Source organism: Argiope bruennichi, chromosome 2, assembly GCF_947563725.1.
Source record: "Argiope bruennichi chromosome 2, qqArgBrue1.1, whole genome shotgun sequence".
Taxonomy (NCBI): Eukaryota; Metazoa; Arthropoda; class Arachnida; order Araneae; family Araneidae; genus Argiope; species Argiope bruennichi.
The window spans coordinates 106,278,034-106,305,115 of NC_079152.1; the positions used below are offsets into that span (position 1 = coordinate 106,278,034).

At 26.1% G+C, this 27,082-nt stretch overlaps 2 protein-coding genes across 2 annotated transcripts in view; one reads left to right on the top strand and one right to left on the bottom strand.

The window, feature by feature from the left end:
- Positions 1-4,760: 4,760 nt before the first annotated feature.
- Positions 4,761-12,209, bottom strand: LOC129990861 (uncharacterized). Its single transcript, XM_056098186.1, has 6 exons — positions 12,080-12,209; positions 10,306-10,364; positions 7,635-7,739; positions 6,972-7,004; positions 6,137-6,175; positions 4,761-4,876 (listed from the first exon to the last, which is right to left on the bottom strand). Exons 1-6 carry the CDS (start codon positions 12,195-12,197, stop codon positions 4,826-4,828), a joined length of 405 nt encoding a protein of 134 aa, XP_055954161.1. The 5' UTR covers positions 12,198-12,209; the 3' UTR covers positions 4,761-4,825.
- An 8,459-nt stretch (positions 12,210-20,668) lies between these two features.
- LOC129961569 (uncharacterized) overlaps positions 20,669-27,082 on the top strand; it is a 32,336-nt gene continuing 25,922 nt past the window's right edge. The window contains exons 1-2 of the mRNA XM_056075064.1: positions 20,669-20,753; positions 24,715-24,844. Of these exons, the coding sequence (XP_055931039.1) occupies positions 20,717-20,753; positions 24,715-24,844 (167 nt within the window). The 5' untranslated portion in view covers positions 20,669-20,716. The remainder of the gene's footprint in view (positions 20,754-24,714; positions 24,845-27,082) is intronic.

Below are 27,082 nucleotides of genomic sequence, written 5' to 3' on the forward strand. Positions count from 1 at the left end.
GTTGGGGAAAATGGAAGATTATTTTGGCGGAAAAGTTGGCGATGGGGAAAATGGAAGATTTTTTTGGCGGGAAAGTTAGTTTTTAATTAATAATTAAAATTCTAATTAAAATTTCAAAAAAAGGGACCCCAGGTGCACATTCCCGACCTCTAAGGTATACATGTACCAAATTTGGTAGCTGTATGTCAAATGACCTGGCCTGTAGAGCGCCAACACACACACACACATTGAGCTTTATTATAAGTACTAGCCGCCTTTGGCGACCAGCCGGTTCGCCAATCTTAATGTTCGTTTAAATTTTAATAATTAAATAGGTTGAACCGGAGTTTAACCCCCTTCTTCGCCAAGTTGCGATAACGCTCCAAAGCTGGCAATCTTTATTATGCACTATAATTGAACATCTGCTCCTTTGCTTTTGAACATTTCGCAAGGTCGTGGTTGGCGATTTTTAAAAATTGCTCCAAGCAGGAGGTTAAACTCCGGTCTTACCATTAAATATTTTACGCAATTCCAACTTTAATAGATTCTTCAGCAAAATATTTTTAAACTTCAAATTTTGATAGTCATATAATTCACTCATAATATTATAAGGGCCTTCAGTCATAGCCTGATATGTATCTCTCTAACTTTCTGTTACCCCTCGTAGAAATTATGCTTTAAATTAAAGTGTAAATGATTAATCTGCAATTAATATATTAATATTTTTTACTGAAACAAAGCCTTTTTTTAATACTATGATTACTGATAATAGAGTCACTGAGCGTTTAGACTTTATGGGCACTAAAGAATATCTTTCTTAATTTATGTAATATCTCAAGAATTTGTCAACAAAAATTTCTCTGATTCATCATGAACAGATCGATTCATTAACAATGTTTCATTTTAAATGCATCAAACACTAAAAAAATAAAATGAATCGTTTAAAATAATCGGTCGAAAACAGGTTTAAAAAAAACTACTTAAAAAACGATGTACTTAAAACTATAAGCATATACAAAAAATATATAACTAACATAAATACATTTTACTTACAAAAGCATGCAACTAACCTCAAAATAATTTAAATCGTCCGTTGGTTGTCATGCCAACAATCAGAACAATGCGCATGCGTGGATTTTCTTCGCCAGTTAAGTTAACGCAAATGCGCAAATTTTTCTACGCCAGTTGGGGTAACGCTATGCAGATTAGACATTTTTAATTTCCTTTATTCTGTGTTATTTTAATTCAAAAGTACTTCAGAATGAATGTGAAACATGGATTAATTAACAATGTTTAATTTTAAATGCATAAAACATTAAGAAAATAAACAGAATCGTTTGAAATAATCCGCCGAAAAATGTTAGCCCTAGCCTCAATTCTGTTGGGAGAAAAAAATAACTGAAAGTTGGCGGTGGGGAAAATGGAAGATTTTTTTGGCGGAAAAGTTGGCGGTGGGGAAAATGGAAAATTTTTTTGGCGGGAAAGTTAGTTTTTAATTAATAACTAAAATTCTAATTAAAATTTCAAAAAAAGGGACCCCAGGTGCACATTCCCGACCTCTAAGGTATACATGTACCAAATTTGATAGCTGTATGTCAAATGACCTGACCTGTAGAGCGCCAACACACACACACACACATTGAGCTTTATTATAAGTATAGATAGATATAGATAATTAATTCTAAATAAATCTTCTTTATATAATTTAATATTCATAGTTCCTTCATCAAGAAACAACTTGATCAGCACTGATCCTTGTTCCATAAAAAGGCAATTAAATCTAATTATCCAAGCATTTTTTAAATATTAGATTATAGTAAATATTTAAACCAAGTTATTTTAGTGTCTTACTTCTGTTTTGTTGTTTACATAAACTTCTTTAATGGCATCAAATTAAATGAAGCCTCATTTGAAATAAATAGTAATTACCTTCTATCTGTAGCATTAAATTGCACTTTTTCTCAGTGTAGTAAATTCACTTTTTTATTCATCACGTAAAATTCACACTTTATTCAGATATTTAAATAATGCAGCTCATTTAGCTTGTTTCACATGATTTTGTTAAATAAAAGTCTATAAGCATGTTGATATAAATTAAAGAATATTAAATATAATCTTTCATCATATCGGGATCATTAGTTAATATCGCCGAGTATTCTGTTAATAAAAATCTACATAAAAAAACATAAATTATGAAAGTAAAAATTCACTAAAAAAGAATATGAATAATTATTAAAATAGATTTCATCAAAGGAGAAAACACGCAATAAATACATATAGAATAATTTAATTAAAATGGATCAAATGCCCCTATCAAAAGTGTCATGCTGAACTGTAAGTAATATATATATATATATATATATATATATATATATATGTGCTCAAGTAATAATAATTAGTTCATTAAAATTCCTGAATATGAATCGAAAAAGGTTTCATCAATTTGCATAAACACTACTGAAATGAAAATTAAAATAAACACAAACATCGGGGCAATAAAATACAAATAAAAGAATTAATTAAAATAAAATAAACATTTCAACTTTTAATGCCTTCTTTAATTTATTGTAATAGTGAATGGTAAAATTGAACTGGCTTGATTGAATCAAATTTTTAATATCAATCTAAAATTCTCTTAATTCTGGTCCATCATCAATCGTTGTATGTTAAAGAAGATTCTCAACTAATATTCTGAATATTGTGTGTGAAAAGAGAGCTTATTATATCTATCTCTACGAGAAAATAGCTGATGAAAATTGCTAATTATTTATAGTCTCGCCTGTATAGCTTTTGAAAAGGAATAAAAGGAAACTGATTTATACCCCATTGATATATCACTACTAAAAGAATATTTTTACAAAAGTTTCCAAAACTTTTGCTTCATAAGCTCCCTTTCCATTGAAAGTTCAGAATACCATTATTTCCATTACCAATCTTATCTCTGTAACTAATTATCTGATCAAGTTCATATATTTTTTTTCTTTTGTTATTATTAAGAGGATTACAAGAAGAGTACCTCATATTTAAGTTAAATCAATAATTTCTTCTCTGAAAAATTGCTAAATTGAAGCATGACAGCTTACGTCATCACCCAAGAACAAGATGATTGATGCCATAGATCATCTGAAGCAAACGATTTGAATGCTAGGACTGTTGCCAGCGCTCGTCTGAAACTTCCATTGTGTTTAGCAATTTCAATCTTCCATCCCATTTATATGGATTTTGCTGCTGAACTATTAATGAATTTGCAAACAAAAATTGAATTTGATAAATTTTTAATTTGCTGTTCACTCATAATATTCTGCAATCAGTTATCTAATTTTAACACTACTTTCAGATTTCCACATTTTTATCAGTCGAATTCAAACATATAGATCTTCCGTCGTAGATAATTCTGCAGTAGTACAGTTTGTCGGAAATTCAGTAAAATACTTACAATGAGAGTAATTTCAACAATAAATCAAAGATTATAATTAAATGCAGTCAAAAATATTAAAATGTGCATCTTTCCATCTTTTATTCTCACTACGTGCACAAGTATATCAACAGTTAAGCTATCATCCTATAGTTTATCTTATTTATCTCACAAATTCATTTTTTTAATTTTCTGTATACTGCCCAAAACGTTGCTTTGTCTATGCCGTTTTCTTGCTTTATTATGTTTGCTTTCAAGTAACGTATTTACTACACTTTCATTTCTTATAACTGTAATAATATACAATAAAAAAATTGTTCAATTTTATAAAGGCTATTATTTTTCCAAAAAAAATTATTTATGCATGTAATATTTATAATAACACATATAGGAATAATTTATTATCAAGTACTTTTCAAATGATGCAATTCAAAATGGTTCTCAAGAAAATTTCAATTTTTTTTTGTTTGTTGAAATATTTAAGAATGCTATCTAGAATTAAATTCATTTTTAACAGATACTCGGTCCTTATTTAGCAAATGTAACTACAACTTCAGCATGACTTGCTTCAAACTATCTGAAGGTCAGTTTTTGGTTAAAATTACAATTATCATATAGCTGAAATTATAATAACTTTAATTAAAATTGTTCCTATCATCAATAATGAGTATATTTATTATTATTATTATTTTGCATTAATTATTGCTCTAGAAAACATGTCACTGGGAATACTTGTCCTTTTGCAACCATTGATTAGTTCAACGGAGCATCAGTAGAGGGCAGCACGGATTAAATATTTCTGACTTAAAGAAATGGAACAAATAACATCATTATTCATAAATACAGAAAGAAGAGAAGAGGGGGGAAAAAACTAATTCGAAAATTTACATGATTTTTTATTTTATATAGGTTATCTGCAATTTAAAACTAATTTTTTATCATTTTCATAATTAAACCAGACGTTAGTTAACTTGATTTTTTTTAATTTTTTAAATAAAATTCACTAATTATTTCATTCAAATTCCCTCATTAAAAACATTAGTCACTAATTTAGTACGCATTTTGAACTTCCCTTTCACCGATGTTCAAGTGGAGATGTCAAATTTTGATTGCATTTAAGCTTTGAATTTTATTACTTTTTTACTCGTTTGTTACTTTTTGAATAGGATATTTGTTTATATATGAATATAAATAAAATTATTTCAAAGCAAAACATGAGTAATAAAATACATTTATTTATCTTAATTACAAATAAATCGGAGAAAAATCATTTTCTTATATTATAATATAAGAATATAGTATGAGTTTTATAATAAATAATAAGTTTTATAATAAATATAAATATATATTTTTGTATTCATTAGTTTAGTAAATTCATTAAGTTAGTAAAATTCTATTTATCTTGACAAAGTGAGACGAAAACGATGGATTTCACACTTTCTTCTTTTCGCATCCTTCTTCGAACAAGATTTTGGTGCATTCCTGAGAGGAAAAAAAAGAAAATGATATTATTTATCGTATAACAATTCAATTGAATGAAATAATTGTTATTTTCTGCAAACTTTAACTGAATAAATAGTAAATAGCAACTTTATTGTAGTATTTAAATAAAGCTATCTTTTGAATCAAATGTCTTTATTAACCAATACATTTTTTTGTTCTTGAACTCTACGCAGAATGTGCAAAATTATGCAAATAATTCACTGAAACATTTTGGATTTAATATGATTGTGAGTGAAAGGGGATACTCTATAGATAAAAAATGCATATGCTTAAAAAATTATGAACATGTATTTTGAGAAGGATTATTTTGAAGTATGAATGGATACATGGGCAATATGTCCTTCTGAAGTATAAAATTTGTGTATAAAATCTCATTAATCTCAATTAATTAATCTCATTTTGAAATACTACAATTAATGTTTGTTTCTTTATAATATAGTTCACCAAGAGAAATTTCATTTTAGAAATAAATTTTTTGTAAGCAATGCTTATCTGTGTCATATCATCAACAATTATTCAAGACATAACTTTTGCTTCTTTAAAAAAAAATCGCTTATTTTTCATTTCAGAAATTTTTTTTAATAATGTCAGGTTTTCTGTAATAATTCTATCATTTGCTTCAATTTATTTTTCATAAATATAAATTGGATAATATAAAGCCTAATTATTTTTCACATTATTATAATTCATCAAATAATGTATACACGGAGAGAGGAGAACAGATTGCAAACTTTTCATATTAACGAATTAATTTTTAGTGAATGTGTTTCTCGTGTCATTTTGAATCAAAGGAGTCAAAATGAGTAGGTATATCTAGGAATAGGAGTCATTCTAACCCAGTTTTCACCATATTTAATAAAATTCATTTCCAATTCAAATTTCTCAGTATTTTAATTCTATATGTTCTGTCAGCTATGAAAGCTCAGACTTCATATCACAATTTACCTTTGAATAAAATTCCTTATATACCTTAACTAAAGAAACATTACATGAACATTTTCTGCAGGAATCATTTGTACAAAACTATTTTCATAGTAAATCTTATCTGTAGTTTTGAAGTTTCTCTACGAGATGTTTAAGATATATTTTATAATATCCTTTCATAACATCCGTTGTCAATGTTATAAATATATTATTAATATAATTTGTATAAAATTTAATGTATTAATCTGCAAATTAAGTAAATTATTATTAGTTCATTAATGCTAAAAATATTTCTTCACAAAGTTTTCTACTTACTTCAAAATTCAACATAATCTTTTTCTCTGGAAGAGTGAGCTAGAAAGAGAGTATAAAATAATGCAAAAATGAATTTCAAAGACAACATTAAATAATGATTACTACAAAATAATTTAAGATTTTATTATTTTAATTTTTTTTATTATTATAAACAATTTAAGATTTGTTCACATTTATTGTCGAAAGCATTTAGTTTAAAACTTTTTTATTTTTATGCAATAATATTGACCTTTTAGATGTACTAAAGTATGTGTTAATTATTTATATACAATACATTTAATTAGCATAGATATCATTTTTAGATTTGACATAATTTGATGAATTAAAACTTTTCCTTCTTACTGAAAATCTATAAGTAATTAAAATGCGATTTCATAATTTTTTAATTACTTTAATTCAATTTTTTATTCCCTTATTCTTTATTATAAAAGCATAATGTAATTTTTGTTTACAAGCTACAGTAATTAAATGTATTTTGCTTGAAATTTCCACATTAATTCTATAATATAAATTTTATCTCTAGTACTTTTTGTACTCTATATCAGAAATTGTACGACTCATTTACCAACAAACTAAACTCTATAATAGGAATATAGGTCCATTGAATTGATATATAACTGCAACTGCTAACGTAAGTGAAATAACTGTACTGCCACATTTAACAATCTCGTTCAATATTCATAAACTAATTCTGTCATTAATTCAATATGTTGAAATTCGATATGTTTCAATGAATAAAAAAGTTTTTGAAATAAATGTGTCTAATTCGTTTTGTTTAATTCTGCATGTAACTATTTTTATTAACGTTATTTTTAATAATATCAATATTACTCACCTTTTCTACTTTCTCAACTACGCAGTCGAATATCTGAAAAGTACAAAAAAACATGTTATTCACTGATTTTTTTTTCTTTGATGAAGTAAATAATTTTCCAACATTGCACTAACATTTTAAAACAAATACAATTTTTAAACAAAGAATGAGTGGTTAAGAAAATGGCTTGACAAAAAAAAATGCTTACATCTGACAAACGTTTTTAACTTTTAAAGTGAAAAATATGGTGTAATAATATTTTTATTAAAATCAAACAGAGAGTAATTTTTAAAAAAATACTATCAATACTACTATATTTATATACTAAATACTACTATATTTATTCTCTAAATAAAGATTAATCTTTAAGTTACCTTCTTTTGAAGAATAACAATATCATTTATTAATATGATGAATATTTATAAGAATCATCAATAGAAGGAATTCTAAATTTTAAAAAAGCTATAATAATAATCATTAATACATAGCAAAATGTTCATGTTAACCAAAATAATATATGTTTCCTGAACAAATTTTCTTGTATTTACAATATGTTAAATGAACATGTGAAACCATATCATTTTTCTATGCTTAATACCTTTATCATGGTAATTATAAAGATTTTTAAAGTCCATACGATACAAATTTTGGGTAAAATAAAATGTCAGATTTTACAATACTTACTTTCTCTGGAATTTCAGGCTTCTCAAAAACAACCGAGTATGGCGTGCATCGTTTAATACCTTCAGGAACAATTTCGCGTTTACATTCTTCCAGAGCAAAAAGTACCTGCAGATATTAAAAAAATAACCTCATTATTAAAATGAACAACTAAGATTTTTAGTACCCTTTTTCCTAATCATATTATGAAATACCTGCACCGAGCGTAGGGCCAGATTAAGCATTTTAGAGTCCTTATGTAATACCAATCTGGGAGGGACTCTTTCCCCAACACAACTTTTAATATTAAATATTTTTTAATATCTTATATTTATATACGTGAATTCGTATATATTTATTTATATACCAAATTTTGGCAAATTGAAATTGCGAAACATTTAAATTGCGGTCTTTCAGAAGAGTCGGTTTCAGTATATCGCATAAAATAAGATTTAAAAATAATTTGAAAGAAAATAATAAATAGACCTTTTTAATACTATCTAAATAATCTTTAATTATAGGATCGGATATTTTTTCAAATGTATAAAGCATTCATATTTTTTTAAATTATAAAATTAAGTAATATGAAATTTTCAAATGGTAATTAAGTGGAAATATTACTAGAATAACGTTCCAAATGTTAAAGTATATTTAATTTGAATAAATTCAACTGTAAGATCTTTATAATTAAATGAAATCACTGCCCACAAGATATCTTTTGAGCATTATTTTGAAAAATACCTCAAAAGAAATCTTGTGGGTCCGGACTCCCCCCCCCCAAATACTAGGGTCTATATAATTACCGTCCCTGAAAGTGAACAAAATGCTTACCTAATTTTAATCAATATTATCATTAAATAATTTAGAGTTACAATATATATTCAATGATGCATCTAAACAATTTCGCTTCATTTAGTCTTACTTTCAGTTTTTTAAAATTATTTATCAATTATAAATGAATCAAATATCAATGATACGCAACAAATAAGTTTATATAATCTTAAAAGTAGAATAATTTTAATAATTTTAAAATAAAATTAACTTCAAATTAAATTTCCTCAGGTTTTAAATACTTTACTAGAATGCCAGCGCATGTATCGTACTACTTAATCTGAAAATGATTGTCGAAACTTAAGTAACAAAAATCATGAAACTCAGCTAGATTTGATCATTAGACCGCATTAGATACAAATCATCATCATTTTTATGAGTAAAAGTCACTGTGCAACAGAATCTTTCATTAAAAATGAACGGAAATTAAAATATGAGTACTGATTACATGCCACTTACATTGAAAACAAATAATGTTTCTTTTATCCTGATCATTTATTTGGCTACTCTTATGCGCAAATCTTGTACGCAATAAAATAGTAATAATAATAAAAGTAATATTCGATTTCATACAATATTCTTTATCGATTACTAGTTATTTCAATGTTGGATTAATTTTTTAAGTATTTAATATAAAGATACTAAAGAAATAAAATAAATTTTCTTTTGAAAACTATTATATGCTTATTTAAACGCGGATCTGAGCTGCGTTACATTGACAATTTGGGTTATTCATTTCTAATATTAATACCATTTTCTATTTGAAGTAAATTTTTATGTAAAGTAAATTAAATTTTAACATTTTTATATTGCATACAAATAAATAAACTGATAAACTGATTAAATTATCTCTGTTGGTTATATACATAATAAAATCACACAAAACTCAAACTTTTATTTTTACGGAATCAAGAAGCCATAACTAAGTTTAAAAAATACGATTGAAGTTCAGATTTATCGTTTTAACATTCTTGTCATTTTTAACACACACATAAAATTCTAAAAATAAATAATTTTGATTCTTTATCTCAAATATTTCCATTTAGTTATAAAATACTATTATGAATTAATCCCATTAAGAGTGAGCAAAAGGAAAAAAAGATTATCTTAATTATTATTTCCTCCTTAAATACAATCCCTACCTGGAATATTTCGTAACAAAATACTGTATTTTATAAAATATTAAATATATGTATGCTGGAGTGACTTAAAATCTTTGAAAGCTTCTGGTACTAAATTTACGCATACATTTAAACATTATAGTCATTGCATCTTTAAATGGATTACGTTTGAGTATTTCTAATCGTTATAATTACATTTTTATAAAGGATTATCGCCATAATAGCTAATTGAATTAATAATATTAATTATGTATATAGCTAATTGAATTTTAGCTAATAGCATTTATAGCTAATTGAATTAAATAATTCAATTAGCTATAAAAGTCATTCAATTAGCTATTAATTAATTTGATAATTTGTATTCACCAATTTTCTTTTTATATCTCGTATGTTTACGCTTGTATGCACAATTTTATGTCTCATAAGCAGAATTTATAACGCAAAATAAAATACAACTGGTTCTTTCTAAATGAAGAAATTGCATTTTATTAATGAATAAATAACTTAATTTTACACACTTAATGAGTCATAAGGCTCGAGAAAAGACAGTTAATTTTAACACTGAAAATTAAGATAGCAAATAATTAATAAAAAAATGCCAAATAATGTTTATAAGAAAAAATCTAAATTTTTGAGTTATCTTTGGCCTGGGACTCCTGGTGCGTGCTTACTGTAATTCGTCGCTGGAAGTATAACATTAGATTAAAATAATCCATTAACAAAATTATTAAAATTAAACTTACCCTAGGAGACATTAGCCTTTCGCAAGCTGCGAATTTAGAACAAAGTAAAGGATCTTTACCTGTAAAAAAATCATTATTCAAAATTATTTTAAATAAGATATTAAGTAGCATTAAATTACTCATGATTCATTGTATTATTTTTGAAGATTTCATCAAAGTTTTGTTTATATTTTCCATGCCCTTTATAATAAACTTAAAATATTTTTGATTCAATTATTTATTTCTCAAAATATTAAATCTATTCATAAATCGACATTAATCATTAATATGACTATAAAATAAACAATTTTTAATTAATTGAAACTTAGAATTTTCTTAGACACTTTTATATTTAAAAGAAAGGACTAACAAACGACTTATACAATATTTTTGATTCAACTAAAAAAAATTTTGATGGTCGAACAAAGATGCTTGTAAGTTCAATATATTTAAACCTAACACTTTTTTAATCAAAAAGAAGATACTATTCATAAATGTAAGCAGCATATATTTATCTCCAGTGTCCTTAATTTTTTAACTTTGTAGAAAATTGTTACGAAATTATGTCAAAAATCATCGATAATCATTCATTTTTGAATTAGCAATATAAGACTTTATTCTGCTTCACTTTGAAAGGTTCTATTTCTAAATGAAATAAAGATATATAACATTTCACAACTTTAATAAAATATATCAAAGACTTTTCATCTAAAATATACCAGATTGTAAAGTGATTGTATAATTTTACTATAGCGATATGTAAAAGATTATAGTTATTAGGTACAAATCTCAAATTTTCAATATTGAACAGATAATTAGAAAGATACCTTAACCAAAACATTATTCGAAGAATTCCCTTCTACATCACCCAGGAGAATGATTTTTTTGTCAATTTAAAATAAACCAGAAAAACACATTTCACAAATTTTTAATGAAATTAATTATTGATTTTACCGAAATGATTTTATATCACTTTACGATTTTTATCTTTATTTTTTTATGGAACTCTCTCAGGCAAAGCAAATGTTGCACCAGTAGAATTTTTCTCTCTTTGATTGGTCTGATATAAGGCATTGTTCTATTAAATCAATAAGATAAATTACTCTACAATCTATTAACATTAAGATCATCGCTCTAAAATCTCAAAAATATCATCTTCCCAGCCATTAGATAATAATTAACAACTCATATAAGAGGGATTCAATCATTTCTAATAAATAAGGATAAAAGTGAGCCCTCCCATGGGTGATCAAATGAACGGCAGATCTTATCTAATCCCATCTTGAAAAAGAGAGAAAAATGCTTCTATCCCTGGAAACATATCCATTTTTAAATGTTATTTATATGAGTGTAATTTCCATAGGACTTGGATTTCACTTGCAATTTTTCATAATTTTCCAGTAAACTTGTAAAACATTTTTAATCTTCTTCGGCGAATATGATGAAATGATGACATAAAGTGCTTAGATATTCCATCCAGTTAAAAGCAAAAGATTTAATTTCCATGAAATTAGAAATAACTATAATATATATATAATTTTTTAAAAAAGGATATTTTTGGCTAGACATTTTTACTTTTTATACCCCTTTACAACGAAATCGAATAAGTTGTTTTCTACTTTCGATCCGAATCTTAATAAATAGAATAATTCACTAGAGGCAAATAGATGCTGATAGAAAATTTCATTTCGTTTTTTTTTTAATTGAAACACTCGGCTACACAAAAAAATGGGTGTCAGAAAAGGAAAAAAAGACAACGGAAAATCTTCGAGATAATAAAAAGAAATTAACTTACTTTCGGAAATGCACACTACTACATCAATCAGTTCTTTCTTTTCCATAGTAACCAGATAGTTTCCATTGACATGAACGAAAGCCAGAGCCACCAAAACTAAACCAAGAGCTGTATACATGCTTAGACTGTGTTGGTGTAATCTGGTTACTAATACCGTCTGTCTTCATCGATGTACTATTTATATACAAAAAATTGGTAAATTGTGAGCAATATACTTCGAATTTGATTTCACATTTCTTTGTAAAGCAAATATATATATTGGCACGTATTTCAGGCCAGCTTAGAATAAATTTGTTTGCCCATCAAAGTAATTGCGAAGGTCCCGCTTAATGAAGCAAATCAAGGCTAGCATCAATGCGATCGAGATCAGTGAGCTGAAAATTGTTTTCACTCTTTTTGCAACACGTCATGAAAGACTGAAATCAAAAAAATGATTTAATATAGGTATAACTAAGACGAAAATATTGTTTGCAAATAAACACGTGCTTTCTCAAAAAAATAGAATATTAAAATACGTATGCAAGTTTATTTTTTAAAAGATTTTTGCTTTAGTCGAGATTGTTAGTTATATTAAAATTTTGTTTTAAAATAACTCGAGGATTATCTTGGGCCAGATATTGCTACTTTAATCTATAATCATTAGAACTTGATTATTAGTTTACAGATTAGGCAACTGCTTAGTGTCTCCGAGATAATTTTGAGCTATTTATAGGGTAATCTAATTTTGTGCTTTCACTTTATTTCAAGGTATAAGCAGTCGAAGATATAGAAATTAATATTTAAATAAATTTTTAAAACAGAATTTTCAGAATTTTTTTGATGTTTTTAAACTGTTTTTCAATTCTCTGTACTTTTTTTTTTTTGGTAGTTGGTTGAGTGATTTCTATTCAACAGTCATAGCAAACTTTGCATTTGAATATTTAAAATGTGATAAAAGACAAGTACTTTTTTACCATTATGTTCAAAATAACATCAGAACTAAATTTAAAATTTATTTTTCATGAAATAGTAAAATCTGTTGTTTTGAAAGCAACATGCATTTAAATGTTTCGTTAGTTAAGCATTTGTTATTGAAAAATTGAGAATAAAATATGTTATAAAAATCATAAATAATTCGCATTTTTGGCAGGAGAAAAGGAGGAGAGAAATCCTGGCACCCTAAAATCTTAAATCTTATCTCTTACCTCTAAACCACTAAGACCAACACTTTTTCGAAACACTATTTTGACAAATTGAAAGTATTTCACACATGTGCATAATTTCATTTATCTAAGAATACAATACAGAATAATGAATATTTATTCAAATTCGATATTTTGTTACTATCAAAATTGAACCATTCATTATATATATATATTTCTTCATAAGGCAATGATAGAAGACATCTAAAAAGAAATCCATTAAATATATTTAAAATTGTCTTCTTTGATGCCAAATTTTTGTATATGTATGGTTATTGTGTAAAATTTTCTTACATAAATTTAATTTTTTTTCTTAATAAACTAAGGCTTTCCTTAAATTTTTATACATTTACACGATATAAAATCTTAAAACAGATAGAAATTCCATCAAAAGAAATGTGTTGTTATATGTTGTTACTAAAAATAGAGTAGATAAAATATTTTTGTCAAATCTGATTTCTAAAACCTTCAGTAAAATTTATTTTATTTTATTGCAATGCATTTGACTGATATCTATATCATAGTTGAATATTAAATATTACATAATTAATAAATATTATATTATTATTAATCTAAAAATCCTAACTTCTTATTAGATTTTCTATTAATTTTACTAATAATTTCTATGAAGCATAAGGTGGACATTAGTGGCGGTTTCGTAGCAAAATAATTAAATTTTCAATAATAATAAATTATTTATAACAATAATATTAAATTTCAATAATAATTAAATTCAATAATAATAATCCATTGTATATAAGTAGTATTATGCAACCAAAAAAAATAGAACTCGAAATTTCTTTAAATAACTTAACTTAATTTAAATGGATATAGTAAAATAAAATTTGCCTTTAAATTGATCTTTTTTATCAGAATCGTTCAAAATTAATATACAACCAAGTACTAGAAAAAAAGATTGCATTGCCTCCATTACGCAAAATTTCACAAAAAAAATTTCAATATACATTTCAAGCGATTGTATCATCCACGGTAGTATAAATGGGCCACGGAAGAAAACCAGATAAGAAAAGTGTTTTATTTGTAATTTCAACTGTGCGGATATTTGCCATTATTTGACGAATGCATTATTGTTGCATGGATTGTCGTTACGGTTTTCTGTGCAAAAACAGCACAAAGTGCAATTCTTTGCACGTTTTTGTACAAGATACCATCAGGGATTTTTTAAAAGAAAAACAAAACTAAACATATATTTTGTACAAATTAAAATCGCTGACAAATTTGTGGAAGGGATATTTTGTAGGATTTTTTAAATCATTAATGTTTATTATAAGAGTTCTGTTATTTAATGAACATATGGTATATACATGGTAAAATATTGTACTTAAATTTTAAATATACAATGCTTATTTAATTAATAGTTAAGATTACTTCATAAATCGCATACAAAATTTATATTTATGAGCATTAAGGCTATTGATCATTATTTTTACTGTGATTGTTAGAATATAATAAACAGGAAATATTGAAATGAAATTTCAAATTTTTGTTTGCAGAAGCTTAACTTCTCGCTAATATTGTAAATATAGAAACAATAATCTATTCTTTTAGAAATATATAAAAGAGAATATTATCTAGGCTGTAAATTCGACTCCAAGGCATATCTTACTAAAATTTTGACAGTTGGAATTCTTTCAGAGAGAAAAAAAACCCAGCGAGATTGGTTTTCCCAATACTTTCTCGTATATTCTGTAATAAAGGTGCCTCACATAAAATTGTGTGTCTTTTATAAGGTTGTGAAATCTTTGTATGATATTAAGTGGGGGTTAATAACGTTAATAAAATAACGATCTTTAGAGCGAATCTAGCAATTTTGTTGAATTCATATGTGTTTTAACGCTCCACCTACTTTTTTTGGATCGATTGAAACCAAAATTTGACATAGAACTACAGTTGTAATGACAACATTACATTTTGAATTTTATTGATTTTTTACTGCATTTACACGAATGCGAAAGTATAGACTGGCAGACAATCAACCCTTAGACAGATTTAGTTCAAAATTTGATAATAGTCTACATTTTAAATTTTAAATCTGTGTACCAAATTTTATCTATCTTGTTCTTTATGTTTTGTAGTTGACGAATTCATTTGTACTTGAAAAGCAGGATAAATAGATTTCCTCTTAATGGATTTCTTTCAATATATGATAGAAATATACAAATTTAATCAAAATTCCATGTACCGAATTTTATCCATCTAATTTAAAGCACTTCTGCGTGATCATGTTCACAGACAGACGGACAGATAGTCAGACGTAATTCTAGAAATTTATTTTTTAAACTCGATGAAACCCTCTGAAACTGGGAGAACTCATCAAATTATCGAGGTCGAATTTCTTTCTTTGACGATGACAATCCTTTCTATGTACTCACGTATAAGAATAAGTGAAACTTCACCTATGCATTTTTTTCCAGTTTTGTCCTAACGAAAATTTGAAAATGAATCCGAAAATAAAAATTTCTTAAATAAAAATGCTATTTGCTTTATTTAAATACTTTTCATTCACTTTTATCTAGGTCTATTACATCAAATTGATATTCTTAATACTTTGAAAAAAATATATATTGGAAAATTTTAAGATCCTAATGCTGTTGCTCATGTCCCATTTTCGATATCGATTCATAATTTAAGGTAATTTTAGCTAGAAACAGATATTTTCTTACTGCATCGTATTTTATATTTTAAAAAATACGATGCAGTAAAATACGATGAGGCCATAATCTGTTAAAGATTATTGCACGCTTCTACATATTCTGCCTTTCAGCAAAACAATTCTTACGTCTTATGACAAAATGCGAGGGAAACAAAAAAAATCGATTTACGGTTTTTACCTTCAAAGTTAGGTTGTAAATACAGAAATTATTTAAGCTTCCTTTATTCAATCTTATAAAAATCGCTTTAAGTCTCATTCAGCAACAGTAAAGCTAGTCCTCAACAGATATTTTGGGTAACAACAAAAAGATTAAGTTGATCTTCTAGAACAATTTCTAATTCTTGAATAATCATCTATGCTCAGTGAACCGTTGCAGTGAAGAATCAGTTTTTACAATGAAAGTCGTTGATCTTTTACTTATATCCGAACTGGGGGATAGAACTACTCATGCAGAATGAAAAATAAGCGAAGCAACGCACGTGTTTGTAAGAAACTTCAAAAACACTTCGAACCACGAGTTTGTAAGTTTTTTAAGTACGTTTCGATAAGATTTCAAAGTTGTAAAAAGTTGCAAAATTAAGATATTTTTAAGAATTTTTAAAAAGTAGTAAATAATTATATCTATTAAAAATTATAAAAGTTCTGGAACTGAGTATGCAATACTGAGTATATATATCATTTTGTTCTTAAAAACATCATAATACATGATGGCATGGATTTTAAATCTTCAAATAGATCGCTGCGGCTTAGTGGTAAAATCACATCTTTAGGACTAGAAAGCACCAAGCAGGTTCTAAACCCGAATCCTCCAGTTATCTTTCGTGCATGCTGGCCTAATACACAATAAACAGATGTCTCGGTCATATGCCTTCTAGTTAGTGTGGTGCAAAACTTTGGAGTGGGAAGTGTTACCTCATGTACAATCCTCATCACCCGACATGTTCAAGATTATGAGGTCAAAATTAGGAAAACATAAGAAACTTATTATTATTATATGTAATTTATAGAAATATGAGGGTTAATCTCTTTAATGATATTAACAGATTCAAACGTTTCTTTGAATTAAAATCATTTATCAAGAAAAATATTGGAATTTGTTCATAAAAAAATCATTTTTTTCTGCCTCACTGAACTGTTGCAGATAATAAATGAAATATAATGAAATAATAGTTGCGTGGAATTATGATTTAATAATAATTTACCCTTGAAAATATTAAAGTGGTTTTCACCAAGACTGTAGAATATTAATGTATATTATACAAATTAATATTTCCTCCTTCAATGTATTTAGTATCATAGTTATTGGTCATTTTCGGCTTCATTATACATATTTATAGAATTTCAACACGCCATTAAGTTCCATTCCTCCCCTTAAAAATATGGAATTTTTGTTTGATTGCTATCAGTTGATATAGTGTTTGATTGCTATCAGTTGATATAGTGTTTGATTGCTATCAGTTGAATGCAGATTATAAATCTCGTCGCTTAATGATATTTTCTAATAAAGGTTTCTTTATAAAGCTGTACTTTTTTGGAAATAGAAAGATATTAATTTAGAAAATACAACTGAAATTGTTTCCTAAATCTAAACTTTTTTTCATGCTATTTGCTTTACATTTTTAAGACTATTTAATTTAAAAAAATGCTTTTAAGGTAGGTGACTACTTTAAAATATCTATTTTTTGCAAAATTATGAATATTTTTATTTTAATGTTCATAATGTTTGAACAAGTTTCTTTATAAAACCTTTGGAATGTTGTTTCTGAGTCTAATGTTTAGGAAGTTACACTACATTTTAGTTTTGCATTACTAAAGTTTCAATGCTATTTTGCAGCTATTAGATTCAATTTCTTTCTTTAGATGCTATTTTACATCTTAGATGAATAGATTATTACATCTTTGATAGAATTTTCTAATGAAAAATCTTATAAATTAAAATCTAATACATAATTTTTATTCAAATTTGGTATAATAATTTCTCTTTATAATCTGGAATTCACAAACTAGAGCAGAAATAATCTATACATTAAGAAATTATAGTTATTTTAATGCTTCACAATATGAAAAAAAAATTGAAAATTTTGTGTTATTTATTGGTCGAAATCCAACATTTTAAGAATAAATAGAAATACAACTTATATTTTAGCTTAGGAATTAGATAATATATTTCTTAAGCTATCTGAAAAATTTTAAGTAAAAAATTTAATAAACCTCTGAACTAGATGATTTTTGCTTTATATCTCTTTTTAACCCTTCTTCCATTAAAAAAAAACTTTTGCTTTAAAAACTTATGAAAATATTCAAAAATATTACTATTTTCAAATGTTTAAAAAAATTCATCTCGAACGTAGTAGTCGCATGCCTTAAAGGGTGTTATTTGACATTATATTCCCTAATTTCGAATAGATACGTTTTTCCTTATCAAAATTTTTATAACCTTATAAAATCATTCTCCTAACCCTTATGAATTGTTGTTATTGAAATTGTGTTCATGAATGCCGAAAAGTTTTACCCGCCTCTCGAATCATTATAAACTTTACGTAATATAAATGAGTTTCTTTTATTTTAAACGTTGTGACATATAATTATTAGTCAATTTTAGCCGGAAATAATTAATATAGGACAAACATAGTTTCATACCAGATGTGAAAAATAGAATCCAAAATAATGTTATAGATTGCAAAAAAATCAATTGTCCCTTTCTCATTTAAAATTTTCAAAATTGACATAGGTGATGTTATTAATTAACTATGATTTTTTTTTATTTAATATGAATTGGTTTAGCATTTAAACACTGTCTGCAAAGGTAAATGTTTTAGGCAAATGTAAAAGCTGATCAAATTTTCATTCCATTTTTTTCTCCATTTTTACAAGCTATAATTATATCTGATTATTAAAAAAGTACAATTACAATTATTTATATAATGGAACTCTCTAGCTCTCAAACATATATTTATCTCTAAATCATCCAAAGAAAAGAAATATGAAATAGAAAAAAAAAAGAATTAGCAAAATAAAATTATCAACTAAAATTTAACAAATTAATTTTGAACATCTTTGTTAATCTTTTTTATTAAAATTTGAATTTCTTTGACAATGAGTTGCAATTCAATGGATTGCATTTGACACGTTGGCTGCCGCTGACGCCATTTGACTCATGCCTCACGCATAGAAGATAATAAATATATATATATATATATATATATATATATATATATATATATATATATATATATATATATATATATATATATATATATATATATATATATATATATATATATATATATATATATATATATATATATATATATATATAGTTACCGCCATGAGTCAAGGCAAAGAATGCGCTAATAAAGATTCAGAGGACTATTTTAGGTTATTAATTTGAAATTGAAATAGTTCCAGGCGTAGAAACGCCTCACTAGGATAAAAATAATAATACTTTTCTATCGTATTTTGTTTTATGTTTTTGGTGAAAACATAAAACATGTTAATAAATTGAACATTTCTTTCATTTCATTAGAATTTATATATATTATCAGTTTATATAATTTGAAATCAAAACAGTTTGCCAGTTTTTGTAGAAAAATCTGACAAACTGAGCTCTGTAAAACTAACTTGGTGGATAAAGTGACACTTTCCTAAAAAACTAGAAGTTTGTCAGTTTGTTTTTTTTAAAGCCTGACTAGCACAAAAAATAATATTCTATTACATTCTTTTAGGTTTATAAGGGGATATAATATGTTGAACTTTTTTTTTCATTTTGTTGGAGCTTAAATCGAGTTTTATATATGATTGTATATGATTTTATTTTATCCTATATTTCTCCATATGGATTCTTTGTTGTAAAGATTAATCATTATGCAACTAACGAAGTAAAAATATTTTGTACAGTTATCCAAAAGCATCACATATATAAAAAAAAGTGGTTTCCGCATTAAGAATAACGTATAAATTCCGAAATAAAAAATTTACAAATAAAAAAAAAATGTAAGAATCAAAAATCAAATTACTGTTTATATAAACTTAATTTTTCTGTATTTGGTTTAAGTCATTTAAAATTCTACAGTCATTCAAAATCGTAAAAAAAGTCTAAAAAATATTTACAAAACAAAAGAATATTCTTCAGTAACTAATGGATTGACTTATTATATAAACAACTAAATTACGCAGAGGTAAATATTATGATAATTTCTGTCAAATTATTCTATTTATTTTCTCAGTATGAATGCGACAGAAAAAATTCTGCATTAATGATTATTTCAATTTTCTTGGGGCAAGATCAAGATAAAGGAAAAGAAAATAAATCAATATCTCTATTTTCTGTGATGAGACGATTTCGAATGTCATTCTCAATATTTTACATTTTTGAAATTTCTTGATATGGTATGCATTAATTATTTCTTTGAAACTTCCTTAGTATCATAGTTAAATAAATATGGTTTGTGTAAAACATGAAAAATAGTGAAATTTAGAAAATTCTGAAATATTTTTCAAAATCTTTCAGATTTGGTAGACCAAAAAAGAATATTCCTTATCTATGTTTATTCAAAATATTGTCCATATTAAATACATTTGCTTACCATCTTTTAAAACATGCATTAAACAGCTGTAAAACTGACACAAATTTCCTAAGAGAATAAAAAGCAGTTATCTTTGTTTTATCAGTTGAATCCCACAAGCCAGTATTATCAGCCTTGATTTTGAATTTTTTATATTAGCTATCATTTTTCACACTTGCAATCTGAGTTACTTCCGAATGCAGTCAGACTTTTAGAAATGCTTTTTTACGTGATTTTGGTACTTTTAGGTGCAGGTAAATTCTGGATTTAAGCCTTTTTTGAAAAATGTATTACATTTCTCAAAACATTCGATATAAGCTTTTAGATTTTTTTTTATTCAGGTATAATAGGTAGTTAATGCATAAATGTATATAAATACAGATAAGATATCAAGATTTTTCTTATTTTTATCATCTGAAAATCTTAAGCCAATAAACTTATTGGTTAAAGTAAACAGATTACAGAAAATTAATTAAATGACAATATTTTCAAATTCATTCTTTTTTTTTTTGCAAGGATAACTTTAAATTTAAGATTTTTAAAGTCTAGTAAATTGTCTTTTTTACGGAAACATTCGATTTTAACTATAAATATTTTGAATTCAACATTCATTAGAATTATATAAAATATTTGTTGTATTAAGTAATTCTTTTCATGGTACTTAATCAACTTAGGAGCATAAATTTTTGTTTTTCATCCTTGAACACTTATTGCTCTATTTAATGATTATTGTTCTTGTGTCAGGCAGAAAATTTAATGATGGTAAGAACCCTTGGCAATTGAAGGATTAATACTTAGCTATAATAACTACATTCTGCTAGTTTGTATTTTAGGCCAATTTTTATTCAAAACTGTCCTTATTTCTTTCCTTTTCCATTATCTACAAACTGTCAAATGTCCTGTTTCTACAATATCATAGCCCATTTTAAATATCCAAAATGCTGCATTTCTTAATGGTGTTGTAACTGCATGATAGTATTCTTGTAAATTTCGGTTAGATTTAAAAAGATGCAACCTTTATGAACAAAATTACCCTCGTTTAGAGTAGCTGAAAAAAAAAATTAAAAATGAAACTGTTTTTTGAAAATTTTTCAAATATCTTATTAATTATATTAAAACAAGAATTTATAGTGTACACACTGATTCTTTTCAATTATTACTATTATTGCCATTTTTCAACTAATTTTGAATAAATTAGTCATTGATTAACAAAATTTTATTCTAATAAAAACTTTGATTTTTCGTGACTTTTTATTAAGAAAGTTTAAATTTAACAATTGACATTTAAATTGCTTAAATTTCGTTGTAAATTTTTACAAACGTAATTGTTAAAATTGGTTTTCAGAATTTTTAAAACATATTTATAAATCAATTAGTCAACTTAAATCAATTCAGTTTTTAAAAAATTCGTACAAAAATCATGATTAATTGTTTTTTCCAACTTTCCTAAAAATTCTACATTTCTCTAAAGACTTCTACATCTCCAAAAAGAAAATTCTACATTAATTTGTTCCTTCATAAAAAATTAATTGCTAATATTTTTCACTTAAAATTGGAAAAAAAAAATGTTTTTATTTTATTTATTTTAATTCGTGGAATCGTATGAAACTTTTTTTTAAATTGGATCTGCCTTTAGTATTTACACAAGGAAAGAAATTTTTGAAATATTTGAGTATAATAATCTAGCAAAATTATGCATTTTCTGAAAATATTTAACTTTCTCTTTATCGATGAAAAAAAAATTTTATTACTTGTAAAGCTTTAGATACGTTATAAAGTTGCTTAAAAAAACTTGCATTAAAGTTTTTAGAGTTTCTGATAACGATTTCGTAAAAAAATTCAATGACAAGATATCTCTTTTCGTAGAAATGTTCCTCATTTTGCAAGCGGAAGTTGCGCTTAATAGTGAATACGAAAAGCATAATTTCAGATGATAAAAAAACGCTCTCTTTTATTTTCCAATTTAATAAAGTACACATTCCATGATGGAAAAAAAAAATTATTTTTATCTGTTATACTTTAGAATTAATCCATTGCTTTTGAAACTCCCCAGTTTTTTTTTTTTTTTTTCTGAAACTTTTATTTAACTTCTTTCTGTTTACAAAGATAAAATATTTTGAGGGAGTTTTCAATTCCTTTTGATGGAATTGAATTCTGAAATTTTATACATTTGTGTGTTTTCCAGATAAAGCTGATGAAGATATTTCGCAGATTTAATGAAATACAAATTTACAATTATATAAAGACTCAGTTATATGAATAACAGAATTTTAAATCACATACAGTATGTCAGATATGATAATAGTAGGTTCATTCAACAACAAATCTTTCATGCACTTAATTTAAATGTTTAAAATATTTAACATTCGAAGTGATACCCTTAGTATATAGCTTTTTATGCAATTATGTGTGAGGCAATTGTAAATTTATATTCCATTAATAGCGTTCTACATTTAAACTAGTATATCTTTGTTTTACATATTCTTTTCCTTTTCTTATTAACAAAGAACCCCGTTTAGCCTCTTCCGCCCTTGAATTCCCGACTCCATGTTCTTGCAAAAGTGATTTTTCTACATACATCTGGTCTATCCTTAAAGTTTGTACCTCAATTATGAAAGTCTCTTATATACAATAATAATACTGTTAAGAATCTATGATATTATTTCTTTTGACAGTTAATCTCATAGAAAGTAAGAGAGATTCAGATATTTTTAACGGATATGAATAATTACTCCGACCTTGATAAACATTTGGCGATTTGGTGATGAATTTAATAATTTTAGTGAAAAAAATGAGATTTCTTGACAATACAAGAGTTATGATGGTATTTCTACTTGAAGCCGAGATCCAGAGATCCTTCCAGAATATTTCATTCCCGATCACAATACTGTAGACTGAAGCACTCGCAAGAACATATCTCTTTAGAGTCTTGATCGTATAAGTTCTGCACTTTGCTAACTGATGAATTATTGCTTATTTCATTACTATTTACAGAATGCTTGTATTTAATTGTTTTCTATTAATGCTATCCTTTGTGTATTTTTCGGCCATCCTTTGCTACTAGTACTCCATTTTTATTGCGGAATAAAGCGTTGCTTTCCATTATTCTACGGTTGCGTGAATAATGGAAAACGACGATTCAAATTATATCTTCTTTCCTTTTTTTTCTTTCACGAAGCCCTCACTAGACTATTTCTGAAATATATTCAACCCAATATCAGGAGGACTGTTACAATTTTTCGTATTCCACATTTTTTTTTTAATTCAGACATAAACTTTAAGTTAATTGATTAAATTTTGATTTCGTGTTACAGCCGCCATTTGAAGGGAATTTCAGAGGAAATTGATTATGGGATTGAATGTTAATAATAATAATGATTTATAGCATATATTATAGATTAAAATAACAAAAAATATATAAATTTAAAAAATGAATGAAATAAAGATTAGGCTAATCTACTAATAAAAAAATTAACTAAGTTTTTTATTTAAGTTATGTTAATCTACTAAATAATTTTTTTTATGAAAATTCTGAAGATCAAAAACGAAATCATAAAAACGCTAAAGAGCTGAATTGTAAGGGAATTAAGCAAATTATCTCTTAGAGAATCGCAAGTAATAAATGAAAAGACGTGGGTTCTTTTTATAGATAAAGAGGAAGTTAAATATTTTCATAAAGTTTATAATTTTTCTAGTTTTTTTTTTTTTTTTTTTTTTGCAACTCAAATATTTTTAAAACATTTTTTCTTGTGTAAATACTGAATGAGGATTCACTTTTAATGACAAAGTTTCATAGGATTCCACGAATTAAAAAAAGATATAATAAAAACATATACATATAGATTTAATTTTAAATGAAAAATATTATCAATTCATTATTTTTCTGCAGGAACAAATATAATGTAGAATTTTCTTTGGAGTCTTTGTAAGGTATTAGAGGAAAGTTAGCAAAAACAATTTATCACGATTTTTGTACAAATTTTTCATGGGTTTTTTTTATAATTTAATGAAATTAAGTTATATTAGGAGAAAGAAAATCTTGGCTATCGAATTAAAAATAAAAAGTAATTAAAAGTAAAAAATGAACGTAAAACGAAATTAACATAGATTTTTTACTGACTTTTGATAAGGCATTAATTCAGCTTTTTAATATATTAATAAAATCGCAGTTTTAATACGTTTTAATTTTCTTTATTCTTTTTTTGTATGTTCTAGGGGTTTCCTCCATCAACGCAACAAAATGCACCCATTTCGATTTGGTGGTTTGCGCTTTTCTTGTTGATGGAGATAAAGTTTCTAAATCTGGACTTGCGGAATCGGGGGAAATCTTAGATGCAAGATGCCGGTGAGATATTTTCAATCGTTAATTTCATTTTCAAATTAACAAATTTTTACATTAGAGCACTTTATAACACATGTTAGAACTTAGATACAAAAGGGCATATTATCCAAATGTAGAATATAAATAAGAAGAGAAAATTGCTCGTTTTATTAATTTTTACTTTATAATATATGAAATGTACAAAAAAAAGAGAGAGAGCGAGAGAGAGAGAAGTACAATCACAAAAAAAAACTGAAATCGGGAAACAAATTCTTGGAATTATGTATATCTGAACACGATAACTCAAAAATACATAGAGCTAATCTGACGAAATTTGGAGAAAATTTTTAGAACGAAATTTGGAGATTACAATCAAAGGTTGGATGAAATTCATAAAAGCCCGTCTATTAAGGATAGATATTATAAAATGTATTGACAGAAAGTCAAAGAAAGGAAATTTGGTACAAGGTCTAATAAGCAGAATCGTAGATCTGTACCAACTTATGGTTTCAATAAGTTGAAAAAATAGGCTATCAAAATTCAAGCTTAGTTTTCTTTATTATTCTACGAAGAACAAAATCGCCCTGAGACACTGCTTTTTGGAAGTTTAGAAAAGGATAGAGAATTCCCATTTGTGTTAGACCTATTCGTCTTATCCAAGATCGTGAGATACTGAGTGCAGTAAAAATTAAGTAAAGATAACACAGTGCAGATTTACACACATTTTAAACTTTTATATATCTCATCTTCATTGCTAATTAATTAATCACGCTTTGGGATATCTGATGAATAATTATATTTCTAATAATACCGAGATCAGATTTCATATTATCGGAGTAAATTTATACATCACTGAAAATTAATAAATATAAGGATTAGTGTGATTGAAATACATCAAATTAAATCCAAAAAAGCATAGTCTCTTTCTTACAATTAAATCCAAGAAAGCAAACTCTTTCTTATAATTTATGCAAACAAAAATTTTTGTATTACCGGTGATAATAGCCCTCAAGAGTTAACTCTTACATTTGGTAAATTGTACTTACTCTTAGCCAAGTTTTAGATCTTTGTGTGGTTTCAAACAGTAAGCGAACAGAAAAATTTCATTGTCATGCTTTTCATTAGACTCACAAGTTTGATTGCTTTTTTTTGCTATTTCAGCTTCTTTATTTCTTTTTACTCTTTGCATCTATCCAAAAATTTAACTTTTTTATTTAAAATTAATTCATTAAATTTAAACATTATTTTTTTATAAACCAGTTTATTATTATAATTTTGTAGTGGAATTTACTGATTGGGGCATAGTATGACGGATTGAAGCTAATTTTCTCTTTATTTCTTTCTCATTCTCTGCTTGCGAAACACTTTTTAGAGGCCTATGAGCTAAAATTAGCGTGTGCCTCATTTCCTGACATTTCTTATTGCTTTTCTTGGCGCCCTATTTTTTGAAATGACCTCATATTTCTAGTACTGGTCAGACATTATAGTACATATGCCACAAGTGTTAACATTAGGATGATCAAAAGTATAATCGATTGCAGGAAAATGAGAAAACATGTCCAAGGGCAATTAATGTCGAATACCCAGAAACAGGTTTAAGAATTGAAGAAATATTGTCACGTAGATACTTTAGTATGGAACTCAATGACACACACAAGAAGTAGAGCTAAAGAAATTTATTAACTGAACTCAGAACACAGTGACTGACTAATCCTCTGCTTTTATACTAGCAGGGAAAGTTCCAGAATACTTTTCTGGAGACAGTAAGAAAAGTCCAGAACACTTGTCTGGTAAACTAAAGAAATGTCCAGTATCTTCTCGAACATGAAATAAAGGAAAACATAAAATCAAAGAAATAAATATTTACATATACTATGAATCATATTGCCTCTAGCGGGATTCGAACCCAGGTCTCTTGATTATGAGACTAGTGCCATGAACGTTCGACCATGGAGATTCGACTGTCTTTCTTCAATGCGGCAATATGTTATATATTCCCTTGTGACTGTTCCATCAGATATAAAAGATGGCATAAATTTTGTGTTTTCAATTATTCCATTATTTAACAGAAAATTCCTTTAAACTCTTTGGGAGCATTGAAATTTTTCAGAGGTTGGAGAGAGTTTTAAAATTAAATTCCAAAAGAAGCAGCGACCTTTCTCAGAGATTAACCACTTTTCACAGTTCACTTGCCATCTTCATCACATGCGGTTAAATATTTCCATTTCTTTTAGGCATTTTTTATAGTTTCGAATTATTTTT